This window comes from Manacus candei, unplaced genomic scaffold (assembly GCF_025592945.1).
Source record: "Manacus candei isolate 608988 ecotype Guabito, Panama unplaced genomic scaffold, ASM2559294v1 h1tg000014l, whole genome shotgun sequence".
In the NCBI taxonomy this organism is placed as follows: domain Eukaryota; kingdom Metazoa; phylum Chordata; class Aves; order Passeriformes; family Pipridae; genus Manacus; species Manacus candei.
In genome coordinates, this window is record NW_026138062.1 from 14,325,033 (window position 1) to 14,346,622 (window position 21,590).

Sequence of the window (21,590 nt, forward strand, 5' to 3'; positions counted from 1 at the left end):
AGAACTTGCCAACAACATTATATGTTATCAGTGTATTCTAACAAATTACTTTTATTTTTGCACATCTAAAGATGGACCTCAGTAATAATTTAAAAAAAAATAAACAAACCAAAAAACCACAATCCTTTGTCAGAATATGTCACTTTGTCATCTGAAGAACTGTTTAAATGTTAATAAAATTTCACCACAAATCAGCCTAATATTCTGGTAGCCTTATTGGAAAATTGGACTGCATGGAGGACACAGAACTTTACAATGCACAATTCTGTAACAGTCAAAATATTCCTGTGTTTCCTGTATTTCCATAGAAGAATTAAACAGAATTTTGTCTTTTGGAAGGTAAGAAGCAAATAAATGTCACTATCTTATATCAGTATATTTCGAAATAACACTATAAAGTAATTTAGGTTGGACAAGAATTCTGAAAATCAGTTATCTAGTCTATCTCAAAGTCAGGTCCAATTATACCAGTTTGCTCAGGACTTTGTCCAGTTGAGTTCTGAATATCTCCAAGGATGAAGATTCCACCACCTCTCTAGGCAACCTGTTCCAGTATTTGACCACCCTTACAGTAAAAATATTTTTCATAAGAGCTAATTGAGTTTTCTAGTGCTCCATCCTGTGTCCATTGTCTCTTAAGCTATTGCTGTGCACCTCTGAGAGGCTCTGCTGTCTCTTAGGTAGTTGGAGACTGCAAAAAGTTCCTCCCCTAAATCCTCTAATGTTAAGGCTGTATGAATCCAGTTCTTTCAGCCTCCCCTTCTACATCAGGTGCTTTAGCCCTTGATCATCTTGGTGCACCTCTGCTAGACTCACAGCAATATGTCAGTCAATGTCTTTCTTGAACAAGCCCAAAACCAGATGCAGTGCTCCAGATGTGATCTCCCATGTACCAAACAGAAGGAATCACTTCCCTGCATTTGCTGGCTATCCTGTTGGTAATGCCACCCAGGATGCAGCTGGCTGGCACACTGCTGACTCATATTCCATTTATTGTCCAGTAGGACCTTAAGGTCTGTTTGTCTATAAGGATACTATAGGAGAACAAGTAGTAAATACTTAAGATTGTAGCTAGTATCTAGCTAAAATAGCTCACAGTCCTTCTAGATAATACAATTTAATTATTCATTGATAACAGACAAACTGGATAGTCTGGGAAGTTAAACTGGGGACTGATTCATTATGAAGTATCTATTGCAAACTACAAAATTACTGTCTGCATATAGGAGCTGTTTCATGGGAAATAAAACTTAAGGATTCTGTTTACATAAAAATATAAATTAAATAAAATCTAGACTTCAGGAAACCAAAGTTATTCAGAAATGTCTATACTGATAGGTTTGTGTGATTTTCTTCCCCAGTGAAAAGCCTAATAAAAGATATCTCTATCTACACACTTGGCCTCCCTCAGTCACAAAATGATAATTTTAAACCTGTGATGTGCAATTGCTAGCATTTTTACCTCACTCTCTCAGAAATAAAAAAGGAAAATTAAAGAAATTGAAGCTTTTCTGGAGCACAGGAGGTATGGCAGTGCTTCAAATTGCTGTTTGGAAAATGAAGAAAAGTGTATCTGGTAATCTTCGGCTTGATATAACTCAGTATTATAGAGTAAATAATTACTGTTTGTGTCCAGGTAGGAACAAATAATCAATTGAAGAAATATTGTCAAGGAAAAAGAAGCTAAGAAAAAGGAGCTTTCTCTTAAATGAAATTCAAGCAATATTTTCAGTATGCAGTACTTAAAACAATATAATCTATATTTATGTTATATATAGAAATAAACCATATACAGTCAAAAGTGCTTTAAAATATTAGAGAACTTTTCTATAGTCAAAATAGATGGTGGAGTAGAATAAGTAGAATGTCTTCTTGGAAGATGGGGCTTATTTTCATACAATTAAATATGGCAAGTTACCCATTTCACCATTACAGCCTTACAGTACTCACACATCAGGGTTCCTTTTTTATTATTTCATTGATGTAACTACACTACTATCTAGTCCATTAAGTATCAGTGCTGATAATTAGGATGCATTTTATTGCTTCTTTAGAGTATTTTTAATGCCTTTTTGGTTATACAAATGACATCAAATGACAAACTACAAATCAAAGCTGATAAGTAATTTTTTTTCCAGCTGACATGAATTTCCTTCATAGAAAGTAGGATATAGTTTAATGCTAGATCATGTATATTTTTTAAATTTCTGTAAGTCCGAACAGTTGCAAGGAATGTGGCATGAAACACAGGGTCCAAGAAAAATAATATAAAAAAGCTGAAACATGCATTCATTTGAACACTCTGAATAACATGTCCTTTAACTGCCCAGATATAAATGTGTACAACATGCTAATGTTTATTTCTCTTTTAAAATTCAAATATATGTTAGTAAAATCACTGCACACATTATTTCCACACATTTTATAGACACATTTTATTCACATGACAGATTTAAAAATTATTTTATGAAGCATAAGATTATTTGACAGTTATAAAAGAACCAAAACAGTTGCTAAAACCAAAAGAGTTGTTTGCTTTTATGGTAAAAAGGGCATCATTATGGGGAAAATAACTTCCTTTGAAGAAAAGTTCCACAAAGAATTATTTTGAATACTTCTGGAAAATGCTATGGTTATGTTTTCTTCTGCAGTTTCTTGTACCATACAGGTGCCTCTTTGTTTGTCTGTAAAATAAAGAACATTTAATTGTGAGGCAGTGAACATCAGAGAAAAACATGCAATCTACACTAAAGTCTCTTTCCTTCTTCTGTAGTTTGCAGGGATAATTGAGTTTTTTGCTTAAATGCAAATATTAAAAACAAAAGTATGCATTTAGGGTTACTATTACAACATATCTGTATTAAAACCTCCCTATTTCCAGGTTATAAAAAGCAGACTATACAGTAAAAGCTAAATGATTTTTAAAAATATCCATCACAACGAAAACATGTATAACTGTGCCATAAATAGGTTTCATTTGAAATAACATCATCTGACTTTCCCAGTTGAGAAGAGAATGGAACTTAGCAAAGAGATCTCAGGTGTGCCAAAACTGACCAACACTTTATGCAGAAATTTAGTTCTTAAAAAATGATAAATAAAAATAAAAGAATTCAGGAGTTTTCTGACACTGTAGACAGTATTTTAATTGCAGAGAATTATCCGTGAGCAACTTTGCCTTGCCTTCATAATCCTATGGGCTACTGCTACACAGTCAGGATTGCTTAACATTCTTGTTGCAAATTCAGTGGTGGTTTGTATAAAAGAAAATAGTTTTAGTTTTTATAGAAATAAAACTAATGAAGTGGAGGTGGAACACAGTAAGGACTATTCTGCTTTCAAGGTTGGTTATAATCTCTTGAGTTAGTGAATACCATCTCTTTAGTCTTTTGTCCTTAAACTTTCTAGTTCCATTTTCTGTCTGCTCTCTATTCATTCTTTCCTCCAAGACTTAGTAACCATTCAATTTAAAGATCTACTTTATTAATTTTGAAGAATTCAGTTACAAAAATAAATCTGCTCTATCTGTGCAAGCTTTAAAAATTCTAGAAATTGACCTAAACTAGCAAAATTTTCACAGGACTACTAATTTCTTTTCCCTATCTAACAAGAAAACCTATGCCATCTATATCCCTAAATAAGACAGGACAGATTATGCTCTGAAACCCTGGATCATCTAGGCAAACTAATTGTTTTCTCATGTTTTGGATCACTGAACAGCTCCATCAAAGACAAAGTTTGAGCAGTATGATTTACCACTACCAAAAGGACTGTGAATGAGACAGCACTGGGTAAGCCTCTGTTTAGTCTCATAAGCTATCCAAGCAAATTCTGAACCCCTAAAATCCACCAATGCTCTCACATCATGTCCAAGAGATGCAGCCATTTTCTACATTTTGTGTTATAAACCCAGTGTCTGGTCTGCTGCAACACAAACCTCATACTGTTTAAGACACTGAATATTAAAGTGCCCACCAGGAAAAGAAAAGAAAAATATCCAAAACTCATATTCGGACCAAAATAGCACATATGCTCTGTAGTGTGGATACACCCTACAGAAAAGTAGCATCATGAAGTGTAAATAGGAGTCATGATTTGTTTTGAGATTCAGCAGTGCAAGTTGTCTCTCTTGAATTTATCAGTTCAGACACAGCCATAGTCAGAAACTTCTAAACCATTTTCATGAAGCTTTCAAATACCAGAGGCACTAAATCTGAAGTGGGCCACTTCATGTATTAAAATCCAAGCATTTAGTTTCTGAAGGAGTAAAACAGGGGTTTATAATATCAGGTATCCTTAGCAACAGAGGTTGCTAAGGATATCAATACTGATCTTCCATTTCTTTAATATATATTTAGATACATACACATTAATATACATCCCTTTCCCAAATCTTCGTTCACGAAGCCTAGCCATGATACATGACTATAAGTATACATAAATACACCTATTTCCTCACTCCTGCTGCTCAGTATATATGCACACACTCCACTCATACATGATCATGATAGATTTAAAATAATACAGTTGGTGAATCCCTACGACTATTAAAATTTTGCTAACTACTCTTAGTATTGAAATATTACAATTTTTTTTTAAAAAAAGACCTAGTTTGCTGTGAACTTAAGATGTAGAAAGTATCAAATAGCTAAATAACATAAAAAACTGCAATTTATCTCCTCAATTTTGACCACTTCATAAAGAGCTGAAAGTATTTAGCTGAATTAATTATACATCTTCTTGACATATGAACCCGTGTTTTTCTTTTTAAAAAGTGAGAAGAATTTATCAAAAAAGTTTATGGCACTTACTCTTACCATAGTACTTACAAATAATGTTGGCTTAGGTGTAAATATATTTTCTTCTTCATGTTCTGGCAGCAGTTTTACTGAAGGGTTTGATTTGTTTTTTCCAGTTGCACTTCTTACATCAGTATGAGACTGAGGTAGATTTTGTTCATAGTGTTTACCATGTAGACTAATTAGAAACTGCTTCATTGTGGCTAGTTCCTATAAAACCACAAAAGAATAATGCTAAGTTATTCAGTTAAATTACATTTGAACTTATTAAATATTTATTTGTTAATAATAACTTTATATTCACCAAACTAAATGTGTAAGTGGATCAGCAAAGATAACAAGAATGAACATATACTTGCTATAATTAATAAGATTACTAATTGGACCCCAGTAAACGTAAAAAAATAAAATGGGCACGGAGGATTTACATAAGTCAAATTTTGTCTTGCTTAAAGGCAGCAAAAGAGAACATTTACTGTACAATAGGAACCCACTATCTCTTTTAATTTAAACTTCCATTTAATTTAAAAGAATTTATTTGCATTTATTTTGTCAGGCTGAGAGAGTTTACAAATCTAATTTGAATGACTGTGACAAACTGGACTTTTGAGCACTATTACTTGCACAGAAATCATATAAATACATTACTAGAGACACATATGTGTCTTTATATCCAGATTAGAAAAGAAAAAAAACAATGAAAAACCTTAAGAGCATGTACAGCAGAAACAGGATCAGAGTGGAAAAGAAATTTTGTGGAAAATTAAAGTTCCAACATGGGAAAAGAAAAATGACAACATATAGAAATGCAGACATTTTCTGGATATCCTAATAATTTGCTTTGAAAACAATTTGGATTAATTAAAAAAGTAATCTTTCCTTACTACTTAGTTGAACAAAAGAGATTATTCAAAATGTACAGTAGAGTGAAAAAGGAAAAAAATAGCATTTTCTGACTTTAACTGGACATCTTCTTTTGTCATCTTGCATCACACTTAGTGCCTAATGTTCCCCTTCTGGTCTATGGAAATTACAGAATTTAAAGCATGAATTATTATTATTACTACTACTACTATTATTATTATTTAGAGCATTCAGTATTGTAGAACAGAAAAGCCAGTAGAAAAGCCTTTCAAAGTAAATTTTAAGATGCTACATTTTTTTAAAACTATTATTGTTTCTGTTTTCTTACTTTTTAGAAATGGTGTTGTCTTCAATAAGCAATACTGTTACTGCATTAACATTCTTTATAATTAACATTTTATCTTATCTCTCAACAAGAACAGGGCAATTCATATTTATAGCTGAACGACAAACATTTGTTACATCTTACCTATTTCTTAATACTTGCCAGAAAATTACATTGATGCACATTCTATTTTCATTGCATTATTAGTAATGAGTTAAAAAAAGGCCTCAGGCTTTTAAAACATTCCTGCCATATACCTTCTCTCTGTCCACTGCTGCTTTTAGTACAAGATACAAAGTCAAAAGAATCATGCTGTAGCCTTTAAATTGTCGCACACTAACTCAGTTACATGAATGGATGTTACACTCCACAGACTGGCTTTATCGAGTGTACAAATTGTTCTTCTATCTCAGTCATTTAATATTAACTATTTGCATAATTCTGCCATGTGTGGTGGCATGTTGAAACAGCATGACTGCAGAGCAGCTGTTTAAAAGGACTGCATAGCTGATGCCAACATGTTTTTCAAAGTTGTAAGCTCTGCAAAGATGTTGCCAAAGCGACACATAGACAGAATTTCTTGATGAAAATAACTCAAGTGAGTATACAGCAATAAATACACCATCGCAGGAGATTAAATTGTACATAAACAATGTTTTGACATTAGCAAATGCTGTTCCTATACTTAAACTGTATTATTCTGTGGACCAAATAGTTGCATGTTTGAACAAGGCAAAACCCCAAAACTGTCACACAGATTTATTTCAGAAACAGAGCTGAAACTTGTATGTGTAGGGTCAAATTCTCTTGTATCAAGATCTACTTGGCAGTCTAAAGTCTTCTCTACTTTAAAGAATCTGTCCTGTACTTGACAGCACTGTCTGTGTGAGAGGTGACTCTCCAGGGCCTATTCCAAGTCTGAACACAATCTTCCCCTGTGACAGGAGGATTCTCTAATGTAAAGCTGTAGGAAGGAATGACAGGGACTAGGGATGAAAAATTAGTCCACAGGGATTAAGTTATTTTGGCATCACAGACAAATTTATCATGAGGATTTAGCTAAGGTTGCCTTAATATTTGTTCTAAACCCCCTCCACATTTAGTGGGCAAAACCAAACTTGGCAAAACAGCACAAGAAACACTGAATCCAACAGAATCACTGGTATATGTATCGCTAAACAAGAAAAGAAAATCGGCCCAACAGATATGCAAGAGATTTGCTGTTTTCAACCAAGGAAATACTGAAAACAAAGTTCCATCTTGAACTGCAAAAAATTTAACCATATCTTTAGATTTCTCTGCTCCTGAAAACAATCTTAATCCTTACCTTCACTTTTAAGTTATAAACGAGAGTCATTAGCACTACCTGCTACTGTTGGCATGCTACTCGGATTCCATGAATATGATTTTCCAATCCTAAGATCTGGTAAGTTGGTCTAAAAAGCTAGTAAGGAAAAAGCAGCTCTGGAGATTGGGTTGAGAATGTGAACTTGTTCCAATGGGAACAGGACCTTGTGAAAAAAGGGGAAAGTAGGTATTAGAGTTTAAAGCAGATGGGAAAAATCTTTTGTGTAGAAGGATATGTACTAGTTTCAGGATAAGCTAAGAAAGGAAGATGTGAAGAGGAAGGGATGATTAACATTTTTGATATATTTTTAATGTGTCGAGTCCATGCAGAGCTGTGCAAATTGTTTACTTACAATATTCCCTTCAGTTACTCAGTGCACTGTAGAAAACAGTGTTGCTAAAGTTCTGCATTTCCCAATTTCCCTGTGGAAGTATTTGATCTTTGCCATGCTGACTCCTGGACATCTAAGCAAGTGATGCCATGCAAACTGTGTGTCACTGTGTTGAGGCTTCCAGGTCTGAGGGATTTGGCTTTAGAGAGCCAGACAGCAATCCTTCTTGGGAGCATTACGAGTACTGACACCTCTGAGTGGATTCACCCAGTTCCTCTCTGGGTTCAGTGAGTCTCATTGTCACAAACTCCAGGAACACAAGCAGCCGCTCACTGCTTATGCAATATTCTGTGGGGACGTGGCAGTGCAGACACATGGAAAACAATGCAGTTAGCAAGATGGGTTAAGATGACACGAGGAAAAAAATTAAATACTATGTGGCTGGTACAAAAACAGTGTTTATGTACTATTAGTGTCACCCATACAAACAAGTGTCAAGACTGTATTATTAAATATTTTGAAAGTCTGTCCATAGAAACCTGAAGAATTTTTGTTAGGGATGCTAACCTGCTCTGCATACCAGCACAACTGCCAAAAATCAAAGTAATGAGCTGTGTGACACATTAAGTGGGATTTCATTCAAACTTATAACACCTAAGTTGATGTATCTAAAAGTAAGTATCTAAACACGAGCTAAGAATCTGATTTCCTATTACGGACAATGTAGCTTGGAAAGTGACTCCATTCAGAACTGGGATGCCTATTGGTACGCCGGCTGAATCATGTTGTAACAACACTACATATTGACTAGGCTGCTCTTAACTACAAAGCAAAGGAAGACACTTACTTCACCACAGACACCTCCATTTTGATACCTAAATTTAGTTGTCATAAACTGAATCCATTTCTCACGTCACTATCCTTATCACTTACTTTTCTCAGACTTCTACTTCAAACAGCTTTCATCCTGAATAGCCAATGTACAATCATAATTCCCCTTGCACGTATATTGGAAGGATCAAATTAATTTTTAAAAAAGAACTGCATTTTTAGAACAAGCTTTCACACCACAGATTATCTACTTGTTTAAGTTTTCCAAAACATATATTCATACTCTAGAACAATCCAACATCCTGTATTGCACTTACTTATGCATATCAATTCACATTTAATGAAGATTACTTTAACTATAAAAGAATAATTGGAAATTTTGCATACATAACCAGAAAGTAGCCAGAATTCAAAATAAGTGATTAAAATGAATGGACTGAGAACACAGGGAGCAACGTAGAAGGAAGGTGAAGTAAGGTAACATGTATTGCACTGTAAATAGTATCAGAAGAAATTACTTGCTTATTTCCATTTATGTTTAGTAAGATATGTCCAACAACCTTAGTTAAAAATAGCAAAAGCAATTTTGTGTGCCAATATACAAACAGAGAAGGAGATACAAAGATTGAATTCAATGATCTTGGAGGTCTTTTCCAACCTTAATGATTCTGTGATTCCATATTTAGGTACAGACAACAGATAGACATCAGACTTTCCCATGGTGTTAATTAATTAAAATGTTTTCTGATTTGGCATATTTTCCAAATTCTACCTTGCTAATTTATTAAGCTCAATGCTATCAGTGTTGGTGTTGTGGAACTAACTGAAAATTATCAAGCTTTAAAATAGTGTAAAAGGAACCAAAACAAAGGAGTGTAAGTAATTTTTAAAAGTTAAGATAAAAAAGGAAAAATAGTTGGATGTTACCTGCTCATATGACTCATATTTTGGAAAAATATGAGAGTTTTATTCTGATGTTTGATTTTAAAGCAAAAGTAAAAATAAGTTATACTTTATTTAAAATTGGTTTTACCTGTTTATTATGGATAATTGAAATAGTACTCAGAAAAAGAGAGACTGAAGATCAGTATTGGAATACAAAGGATAAAATTTGATTCCTTAAACTAGCAATGCAACTAGAAAAAAAAGATTCACAAATGCAAAAATAAGGCATGCAGCCTTATTAATGTATTTTGAGTTATAGATACTATAAAGGGATCTCTGTTAACATTGGTTTTGATGTCCTTGATACATGTTCACACACACATGTACAAAAAGAGCATCTTATATTTTCATAATTCAAAATCAGTATAATATTAAATATTATAACAAAACCATAATTTAGATCACCAAAACAAAATGGAAAACAACTGTCTGACAGGGAAAATGACTGAGGCATAAAAAGGAGTTGTTTTATCATGTAACTAATTGATTAAACACATGAAAAAAATTGCCTACATTAAGCACAATAGGCATTTATCAAGAGTCTCATTTCTTTTCAGTGAATTGTTAAGAGTATAATTTTTTTTTTACTGTCTTTGTCATGTAACTATAATTGAAGAAAGAATCCTCTGTGTACACTCAAAAACTCACAATGGCACTTAACATTATATATGTGTGTCTATAATTATAATAAATATGCGAATCTATATAAACAGTTAAAATGATACATATTTATATGTCATGCTCTGGAAGCAGACGCAAAAGAAAAAAAACAACTGGCTTACAAGAATCAATTACATACACATTAATTCCTCTGTTCTTATGGCAGGGATGTCTTGCGCCTCAAATAATCGCCATAAAATGATCTTAAAAAGAAGCTTTACACAGATCAGTCTGAACAGCTGGAAATCCTCAGTAGGAAGAACTGTCTACCTTTGTGGTCTGAACATAGTTAATTTGGATGGTAAATCTAATGGCTTTTTCATATCACTAAAATAACCACAGAAGAAGCCTAAGGATGCCAGATCCATCGGACTCCTTTCTTGTGCAGTAAAGCCCGTGGTTAAGTATCCTCTCAAGCCGAAGTGACTCTCATAACAGCATGTACAGTTAACTGAACCTTTACCATGATGAATGGTATTCTACTTTTAGCTTTGCATATAGAATTTAGGAATTCTATATGTAATTTATGACTGCATACCTTTATGAATTTACAATTGCAAACTTCACCTTGGATTATAACTCCATTTTGAAGCAGAGAACTTGTATTGTGGAAGCTGAACAAGAGATTTCTGCCCTAGAAAATGTATCAGGTTCTGGCAGAACCACTGAATTCTGATGACTGACAAGTGTTCCCAGAGAAGAAAATAGCATAAAAGTGAAAGAATGGAAACACAGAAAAGGCACTAAATACTATCATCTTTAAAAAAGAAAACCAATCTCACTCACAAAATCAGAAAAATCAGTTGAAAGAGAGACAAAACTAGAGGTTTCCTTCCTCAGAGATGCTGCTCAAAAGTTAAGGTCTCTCAAAATTTGTGAGTCAAGCACTAAGGTGATGATTTCATTCCTACTCCCAATCCGTAAGTCTCCTCTACTGTGAAAGCAAAGCATGCATGTTTAGGACCTCCTTTGAAAAGCTTGTATTCCTCACTTTAAATGCCATATGGTCCCCATGTGGTTAAATTATAACTCAAAAAAAAATATGTATCCAGTCTGGAGAAATTTGAGAGATTACAGCACTGTCTTTAGGTCCAAGAACAGTTGACTGTACATCTCCCATGCATGAAAGGAACTGAACAAAACATTGCTTCAAAAAGAGATTTAGTACACTACAACTTGAGCCCAGAGACTCGACTCTTCTCAATATGGAAGCCAAATAATAGGTTTGACTTTAGCAGTCTGGTGACTACATTAACTTCGAAAATAACAACAACAATAAAACCAATACATATAATAGAACATGCAAGTGAGGGAAAACAGCCATACTGGGATGAAAAACAGGTTCGTGGCAAGTCAGTGAAATCTGTCTTCACATGCACATATCCTCCCATTTAGGCAGCTATTGTAGTCTTCAAACAAGTCTGCACAGGGAAAAGCAGTTCAGAAAATGAGGTTATGGGTATATTAAAGAATACTGATTTGAGAAACCTAAACCAGCACTTAAGAATGCTATATCCATTTGGTAGTGTCCTATAAAGAGCTTATTTCAGAATGACTTCTCAAGTCTCTCAAGAATTAAAAGTTCATGTTCAATACACAAGTGTTCATAGAGAGATTCAGAGAAAAAAACCCCTTTTACACTTCCTATAACTCTTTCTTGAGAGAAAGTGATCTTAATATGGAAAAGGGCAGGGCAGGGTGGTTCAGAAGTAACCATCTTCACAGTTATCTGTCTCAAGGTGTTCACTAGGGTCAAGCTTGATGGGCCTATCAGGTGATGGTAGTGAAAATACTAAGGATATTGCCCTCTATGAAGTCCTGTGCATTTCCTTACTTGGATCCCCCTTACACTCCTACTGTAACTTTCTGTGAAAATAAAGGTGTGTTAAAAATAAAGTTGTATCACTTAATCACTGATACTAAGATGGAGAGGGATCTTTGTGAGAACTCTGGTTGCAGTTTGGCTTTGGAACATGTGACTGGATACATGGTTGAATTTCCTCACATTGTCCTTTAGGTATCTTAGGTAATAACACTTAAGCCTAGGCAAACTAGCTTGTCTGATCCCTCTATATAGCTGTTGGTTAGAAATTCAAAGGTAATATTAATTTTGCTCATTTTAAATGAAGATATGTTAAATCTCACCATAATAGTACCTGTTTTTCTTTTCTGACTACAAATCACTAGATGATTGTCAGATGCAGATATCTATACTACAGATTTTTAAAATTAGGCAAGACCCATCTCTGCTACTTTGTCACTTGACAAACAACTTCTCAGATCATCTTTACACTGGCAGTACTTGTTAATAGCACTGGAGTTCACCAGTTAAAACAGAGGTAAACAAACGAAGCTCTCTGTACAGACTGTTGGCATAAACATATTTCTAGAGAACAACAGGCTAGATGACCGAAGTAGAACCTGATTCTACCTTTCAACATACGCAATGACTTGTACACAGCACTTTGAAGAAAAAATCTGAGTATGATACTTGAACTTTGGAGTGCACTAGAGAAAAGAGACATATGTGTCATTATCAAGGAATGAGACTCTTGAGAAAAAGTAGTACCTACAATGTCTCCTCTTCAAAACTACTGACAACTCAGACAAAGCATTATTTTAGAACTGTTCTTCATGGGTTTTATTTCTCCCAGAGACACACTGCAGAAGATTGCCTACAACCTGGAATTATGTCTCCCTTTTTTAGCTCAAAATGGAAAAAAGACCAAGACTATTAGCACACATTTAACAACACTGGACAGTAACATGAATGATGACAAAATGTGAAATAGGAGAAAGGCACTACGGAAGTGCCATTTTGATGTGACAGCAAAATAAAGCAAATGGTAAGTCAGTCCATTCCACTGTTTAAGACTGCAGATAGATTGGATGCAGTGGCACAACTGGTGCAAATTCAGGTTCAACAGTGGAACTCTTTGAGCTTGTGCCTATCAGCAGTAGAATGTACATGCACAACAGAGCTCGAAGAAGATTTTAACAACTGTCTATGAAATTAAGAAAACATCACAAGTCATGGTTCAATCCTTCAAATAAGGCAGTGTATTTGACATAGTTGCATCCTAATTGCAGCTGTCCTGGAAATATGAGAAGTCAGCAAGAATTCTGGTGTAAGAATTGCACATATGGTCATCTTAGGCACATGGATATACACTGTAAAGCTGGGAACTGGAAGACAGTATGAAATGTCCTGATCAAACAAATGAACCTGATAACTGGGTGGTGGAAAGACGCCAGACCATATGCAGGATGTTGATAGCTTCTCTGCACTACACTTAATTCACAAATTCTCTATATCCCAGTGCATATAAAAACTTAAAATGAACTGACAGATCTGTGACTACATGGATCTACAAACTACTTGCAGTTTTATAAGGTGAATGCATTAGAACTGTGTCAACAATAAAATGGCCCAGACATTGCAGTGAACAGCTTCTGGTTTTTTAGATACATAAAAATCTCTGCCTATTTCAGCTGTGTCTTGAATTTGTTCTTAACAGTTAAATCTTCCTAACTTAACAAAAACAGGAAATTATTTGCCTCATAATTCAGAACTTGCATGTTAAATTCTTAAGTTTTTTTTCACTTTTGTATTGAGAATCAGAAGTATATTTGTAATTGTAACTAATTTCCCCAATATTTTTTTAATCTGAGCTATTGTGATATTCATTTAGTCAAATTAAAGTTTAATAAAATGTATGCTTTCTTTAGGAAGTATGATTACAGGAAATGGATGCTAAAATACTAATATGTCAAAACGCCTTTATTTTCATAAATTATTATGTAGAAGTTACTGTATTTTCTGAGAAGGTAATATTCTAGTTTGGTTCTCCCTATGTCTTTGTTATTTCTTACAGAGTATTTAAAATCACTTTCCACTTGGTAATATTCAAATGCTACCATAAAATGAATAAAAGTAAAATTTTTACAAAGTTAGATATGCAGCAGAATGTGATAGAAATATTCATAGCCAATACAGAAAAAAGGAGTATAACATTGATTAAATGTTAAGAAAATCTGAACAATTTCAAATTGATCAACAGCTAACAATTTCTTGTTTAAACATTTATCACTTTAACTGATTCTGGCTCTCTTAAAAATGTGTAATTTAAAATCCACATGCCAACTCCATCCTATAATCCATACATAAGTTGAATTTTCCCTATGAAACTTCCTGCTTAGTACACAACTGCTCAGTGTGAATGGAAAGAAAATTCTTTCAAGAATACATATGAAAATAGTAACACATTCTGAACAACACAGCTCCAAGAAAAGAATGAATGTACGCGGTCGTTAAGTCCTCCCTTTTCCTAAATTCAGCACTATTTGGAATTCATCTTTTATTAAAGCTTGACAGAAACAAAAGAAATAACAAAAAATGAGAAATACTGCTTAGGAGAGTATTTTTCTTTGTAAAAGATGAGCCAGGAACTTCTCTACACTCGACTAGCAATGTAAATGTCACTTTGTTTCTCCAAGCTTAAAGCCGAGAATAGCTCCGGGGCTTACTTATGATGCAGAAATGTCCCTGTAATCTACTTAGAAAACATGCAGAACATTAATAGAAACTAGAATCTTGGAACATAAACGTAGCATAAGAAAAATGATAATTACTCTCTGGCTTAACATTTCAAAAGAGCTAAGCATTGTACATCAGCATTTATTTTATATAAAACAAGTTGCAGCACATAGATGAGCAGGAAGTCGTTCATTTTAGAAACACAAATAATTTTGACATTATCGTGTACAATCTTTTTACACAGAAAAGAGAGGGAAGAGGCAGCGATAGAGATTGTTTGATGGCACCTGTTACCAATCACATCTTTTCACTTGTGTCTTCCAAACCCCCGCAGATACCTCTTCCTTCCCCTCTCCTCCAACAAAGCGGTTTTCTCCTTTTATCCACTAAGCTTCCATCCCTGGTTTAACACGTACTGCCCTCCCCCTTATGACTGCAAAGCTTTTTATGAGCGTCTGAACTTCTCTCTACCTCTGTTTTTTGCAGATGGCAGCTGCTACTCTCCAGGTTCCTAAATCCAACACATTGGCTTTCTGTCCTAGGTTATTCCTAGTCAATCTTCTTCAGCACAACTTAATTACAGCTAAAGATAGTATTAGCCAGACTTTAAAGTATGACTAATAATGAAATGCTGAAAACTCATCTGGAATTCTCAAGGTCATTGCTGAGACAGAATTAAACTTTGGGCACAGAAAACTTAGCAGTGAGGGGCAGGTCCCAAAGGCAATGTGAAAGTAAAAAAGATAAACATGGGAATAAAGGAGTAACTGGTCAAAGTAACGTAGAGCAGAGATACTTCAAGAGACCTTGCCTCTCCACATAAGACGACAAAAAGAATAAAACCATCTGACTTTCATTTCATTTTTGTGGCCCAGATAAAGGGATAACTACTGAGAAGTACTAGGGTTTTGTGCAGGATACTGACATGAGATGAATGCAATCACTTGAGCCTATTCTAGAATCTCAGACACTGTGAACAATGTCACAGAATTCTGATAATTCACATGGCCATGTTTAAAGTCTAACATGCATAAAGATTTACATAAATCCTTGGAAACCTTAGCCTGATAGTTTATAGAAGCTCTGAAAAAACTCTTAGGGCTATTAACAAACTATGCATATCCTAACAGGACTAATTATTAGCTATTCCTCCTGCTTGATCACGTGGACTCTCTCCAATCTTAAACACAACTGGAGAATGCATTTGGCAGCTATTTATCAAAAAACAAAAAAAGGTCAGATTTTCTACATTTTAAAGACAATGAAATAACTGTTTTCTGTTCTTAATTTCTCCTTTCTCTCTCACCTGTTCGGTCTTTTTCTCTGTGTACATCTATTACATACGCAATGTTGCCTTATGTTTATCTCCTTTTCTTGCACCTCACCAGATCTTCTGTTTGCTTGGACAAGATAAACTAGACTTTCAATCTCATTCACATGAGACCTTCAGCCTGCTGTGAATTTTATCTTTTTTCCCCCCCAGAAAATATGATAAAAAAAATATAAAATATCCATTCTACAGCTCAAAACATTTTTTTTTTAATTTATATTTTAAATTTTTAAGATTTAATTATTCATAGACTTGCAGGTCTTTGGAAAGTGGTCTTTTTCAGGAGATTAAAAGTGAATGTAAATTCTCAGAATGAAACAAAGTGAAAATGTAATTTGTTTGTGAAACTACTTCCAAATAGCAATCAGTTCCAATATAAGAAGATGACTTAGAGAAAAGAGTTAATTTGTGTCTAGTTAGGCAAAATAAACATTAAGGAGATTTTCTTTTCAGGCTTTTGAACTTAAATATGTAAGAAACAAAGAATGGTTGTGATTAAGATACTACATTAGGACACATGAACTCTTAACCTCTGGCAAAGAGGTTGGGTAAAGCACCGCTTCTTTTATTTTGATTGTTCCTTCTGCAAAACAGGGATAGTTTTCTGCTCTAAGTTGTGGGTATAATATTTGTGAGATAGGTGTGCAGTTACTGTGGTGAAGGCCAGAGAAATATTCAGTTATTAAACAGGATTATTTTGACATAATGATAAGGAAGTGTGAAAACCTGGAACGGGGTAGAGTTACAAGGTTGTAGAGGAAAAACATCACATTTACTCATAAATGGTGAGTTACACATCAGATGTAGAAAGTTTCTGACCTGGCAATTGGAAAATAAGTTCAACATAGTAGTCACTTGGGCAATTAGCATTTTAATATTAACCTGGTATTTTCAGCAACAACAGCTCAGTGAGAGTTTTTTATACTTTAATATGTTTTAAATAGAAGCTTGCAAAGGCTAACCAAAATAAATTTTAACCCAATCTGTTGAAAGATTCCTACCAATTCACGTACACATATTGAGACAGATTTAACACTCAATTTGAGTGACATGACAATTTACTGACATAAGCTAACTGGCCTTAAGTAAACAAAAAGCAATCAAACCTCATGTGTCTGTATCCATTTAACTGATTGATATCAAATAGGTTTATTTAAAGTACTAGTACATGTTTTCTACTTTGTCCCCTAGCAGACAGCCAGAGCCTGGTTTCTGGTTGCTAACTTCTGCTGAAGAGCTTTGGCGCAGTAACACATGAATGTGTCAATAAGGCAGGTGACTAGTTCAGCAAGTTTACATTCTATCACTTGTATGCACAGCTGCTAGTGCACTATGAGTGCACAGATGTGTAAAGGAGATAAAATATCGGTAGGTTGTCATATCTTTTTAACCAGTATATAATATTCATGTGCTGATAAATATTAATGTCTGCATAAACAATTGTGTTATAGGAAATTAATGACTATTGTAAGCCCTAATTTGCACCATTTATGTCCCAATTTTTACCCTTTTATTTCTTACTACGATAGTTTCACAGTATTAGTTTTACTTTTATAGGTTGAAAATTACCATATTGTGAGACATCAGATACTGGTGATTTCAAGTAGTTAAAAAAAATAGATAATGTAAATCAAGTCCCTTATATTCATACAAATGGAAACTGATCTTAGCACTTGCAGGAACACCTACTGAAGTCTTCTATTGTGGTCTCTTATACCACTGTCTCATTTTTTGTTTTCAAGTCTCCTAGAATATTTCTATTTAAAACATAAAAAGAATCCCTCCATTTGTTCTACTTGCTCTGCTTTTTTCCCCCCAAACCCCAATTCATCATGAACTCCACATTAAAAATATAAAAACCAGTTTGTTAATTTTCAAGATTTTAGAAGTCAGTTTCTACACTCCGGACTTAGAATTGGAAAAGCTAAAATAGATTTAATTGTGCACATTATTAGTTTTCTTTACTATGACACATCTGCATCTTAAATATCTGAAGAAATACTACAATGCTATACATCAAAGCATAGCAAATTTATAACCTCTTAAATGTAACCTCAGGAAATTATTACTAAAACTTCTTGCCAAACATCTGAGTGCTGACAGACTGCCCTTCCAAGTTTTCATGTGAAGTTTGAAAGCCAATGGATAAAGTCTAGAATTGCACTTCTGATGTTACAAAATACTAACAACTGCATCGAGTATGAAAGGCAAGATCACAGAGCTCATGGTAAATGTTTCTTTAACTCAAAGGCTGACTGTTGGAAGGAAAAAAAATGCAACAAACTAGATAAAAGGAATGATGGATCAAGAGCTTCAGCTAAAAAAGATTTAGTAGATTCATCCCACTTAACTTTAGCACTAAACAGAGAACTGTACTTCAGTGCCTTTAAGTTATAGATTCCCATTATGTGCACAACACGATAAAGTTTGGATGCAGATAAAGGATGGCACAGAAGCTGGTGTGCTATACTCAACAGTTTTGGACATAAAAGGCCCTCTTTATCATAGGTAAGTAATACTGACACATAAATATTTTTACTTGCATTTTTCCTTGCTGGACTCTTTCCAAAGGTGATTCAAATTGCTAACCTAACAGTCAGCCATTTCGTAGTTTTCTTTTTTTGGCCAGGTTAGGTTTCTGTTCAGTGATTTGAATGGTCCCAGTGCAGCATTAGAGATGTGTCAGAGTTTGTGCAAGAGGAGGAGGTAGGAGGAGAATCAGGAGTAAAGAGGTAAGGCAGTGTTATAGCTATGTGGTCAACTCATGCATAAAGTATAATTTCATCTAGATTTATGCTTTTAAGGAACATCCTTCTCTACCTGTGCTTCCCTGACTGTACAAAGACTCTAGGGCAACAAAGTCCAACTCTGGAATAAGAGGTGCAGTTAGTTAGTTAGTGGGAAGAATCAAGACTACAACTTAGGGGGTTTTTTTGGTGTGGTTTGGTTATCCTAGTTAGAGGGTCAAAAGTGTAAAGTTCAGCTGATTAAAAAGAGAACACAGACTACAAATAATAATGCTAAAAAAAATTAATCTGGATTTGAAATACTCTTTTAAAAAAAAAACCCCACACTGTTTACTAGAAGCTTATTAATGAGAGACTCCATTGTTCCTCCAAACAATGTTTTATGCTCTTCTGATGAATCTGGAAAAACAAAGATCTTGCAACACATATAAAATATCTTATTCTAAAATCAACTGAAAAATTTGGCTGTACTAACTGTACTTGCTGTCTTGCATGAAGAGACTTACAAATGGCACCAGGATACTGCATACCCCAGTTCCTTCAGAGATGGCAGTGGCACAGGGAAGGCTTTATTATGAACCTCTAAGAACATAATCTCAACATGATCCTGGATACTGATCATTCAAGATAATGCCATTGAGCTCCCTCTCAAATAGGAAAGTTTGCATTTATCTATATGAAGAAGACAAGAAATTTTATCCTACCAACTGATTCTCAGTGATTTAAATGAAAAGCTGGATTAAAAAGTTTTCCATGTTCATTTAATAATTAATTCAGGAAAAAAGGAAGTAGCAGGACAAGAATATAGCTGAAAAAAATAAAAGCTTCCATTATTCTCCTTCATGGGTGGACACTTTAAAGACTTTGTATAGTGACTAGCTTTCACTTTGATTTCCCACAGCAAAATATAATAATCATCATCAAATTAGATGTCTACATAATTTTAAATAACGAGCTATTTTATTACATTAATATCTAGTGTCATTTTTTTCCTGTAATAAAAGAGCTCATGTAAGAGTCCTATATAAATTCTTTCAAGATTCAAAGTTTAACTTTTTTCTTCCAAAATTAAAATCTGTGAAAAGAGAAGTAAGATTAAACATGAATGTAAGTTCTTTTTTTAAAAAGTGTATAAAGTGCTATAATTGCCTCCAAAGCAACATTACGAATCCAGCTGATATCACAAAAAGATAGAAATAAAAAACCCCAATCCCTCAAACTCTAACATTGCATTAAAAAGAGTTAATACATTCTGAGACCACACAGGCTGGAATACCTTAAGTCAAAACTGTACACTTATTGAAACATGTTGGAAGACAGCACTAACATTGTTCTGGCATTTTGCTTGTACTTTTAACATACCTAAACTTCATTTTATGTTAAATATGAATATCTTGGGTTTATCTATTCAAGAATTCTAATGTTCTACTTGTAAACATGAAGGCAACAAGATAATTCCTAACAAGACATGACAGCTTAGTATGTGCAATGACTAAACGAGACTGATAGTAACCATTTTACATGATAGCATGAACACAACACATAAACCCATAATTCATATTTTTTTCCAATTGCATAAATCTGTATTTACAGGTTGCATATCACTTTTATTTAAAAACACACACCTTGTTTAAAAGCAGTTAACTCTTTACTAACTCAAGATAAGAAAATTTAACTTTTTTATTATGATGACAAAAAAAATATAATTGAAGACTAACTCACTACAAACTAAGTTGCCCTATCATGTACAAAGATTTCAAAGCACAAGATAATTGCCTTTTAGAGAAATTCAAAGACTGTAAAACTAATGGAAGAAGTACATATTAAAAGTAAAAAATAAAAGGCTGCACTAGGAATAAACAGAAATGACAGAATTTAAACATACACACACAAACAAAAAGCTATTTGTTATTTTCACACATTTTCTGGAAACAATTTTAGCTTATTTTTTGTTTCTTAGGTGTTATTTTTGTGCATAGTACTGGCATTTTGTAATTTTCTTCCCTCAAATATGAGACTTCTAGTGTTTCTTTTTTAGTGTTTATATCCTTTTCTGCATAGGTGTCTTTAAAAACCATTATCACTGTTTGGCAAAACCAGTATGACTAATGTGGCCTATTTTTAACAGATGTAAAAAGAAATTTGAGAAAACAGTAATAATTTTGGAAATATTTGCTCAATTCAAACATTCAGGGTATGAGGAACATCAAAGATAAAGTCTGTTTCAGACTCAAGTATTTGCTTTCTTTTCTAATCAAGCCCTTCCTGATCATTTCGCACAGTTTGAAAATCTTAAGTGGTGAAATGACACAAAGAAGCAAACTGCTGCATATTAGGAAGAGATTACGAGGGTACTTATAGGGACTAATGTTGTTTGGATGTAAACAATGTTGCACACCTTTGAGTTAGAACTTTTACAGCTTTCTTAGAAAACATTACTATATTTTACCTTTCTTTATAATTTACTACTGTTTGTAATTAGCTGCAATGCATGTCAATGACACTACTAAAATGAGGAACCCAAGGCGTAACTATGAGAACATAACTATTTGGCAGTAGCCCTACTTGGGAGAAAAGGACTGGGAACAGGAAACTTTGAAAGAAATTAATTTGAAATCAGCCTGCTAAGAGCCTATCATAGAAAATCCACTACATTTTTATAGAATTGTTTCCTCACAGTATTTTTAATATAATTAATACAAGAATATGATAAAGCATGAATATAATAATAAGGCTTAGAAATTATCTAGAAATGTTTAAATCACAAAATGGTTTGGGTTGGAAGGGATCATCTAGTTCCAAGCCCCTGGCCATGGGCAAGGGGAGACCAGAATGCTCAAAGCCCCATCCAACCTGGCCATCACACTTCCAGG

The 21,590-nt window shown here is 34.0% G+C and overlaps 1 protein-coding gene across 4 annotated transcripts in view; it reads right to left on the bottom strand.

Moving 5' to 3' along the window:
* Positions 1 to 1,757: 1,757 nt before the first annotated feature.
* PIBF1 (progesterone immunomodulatory binding factor 1) overlaps positions 1,758 to 21,590 on the bottom strand; it is a 114,977-nt gene continuing 95,144 nt past the window's right edge. The window contains exons 17-18 of one of the 4 annotated variants that reach the window (XM_051780451.1): positions 4,818 to 5,009; positions 1,758 to 2,684 (exon numbers count right to left, since the gene is read on the bottom strand). In XM_051780451.1, coding sequence (XP_051636411.1) covers positions 2,634 to 2,684; positions 4,818 to 5,009 — 243 coding nt within the window. In that variant the 3' untranslated portion in view covers positions 1,758 to 2,633. Of the gene's footprint in view, positions 2,685 to 4,817; positions 5,010 to 21,590 lie in introns of those variants that run through there. The other 3 variants (XM_051780450.1, XM_051780452.1, XM_051780453.1) reach the window with 3 other exon arrangements.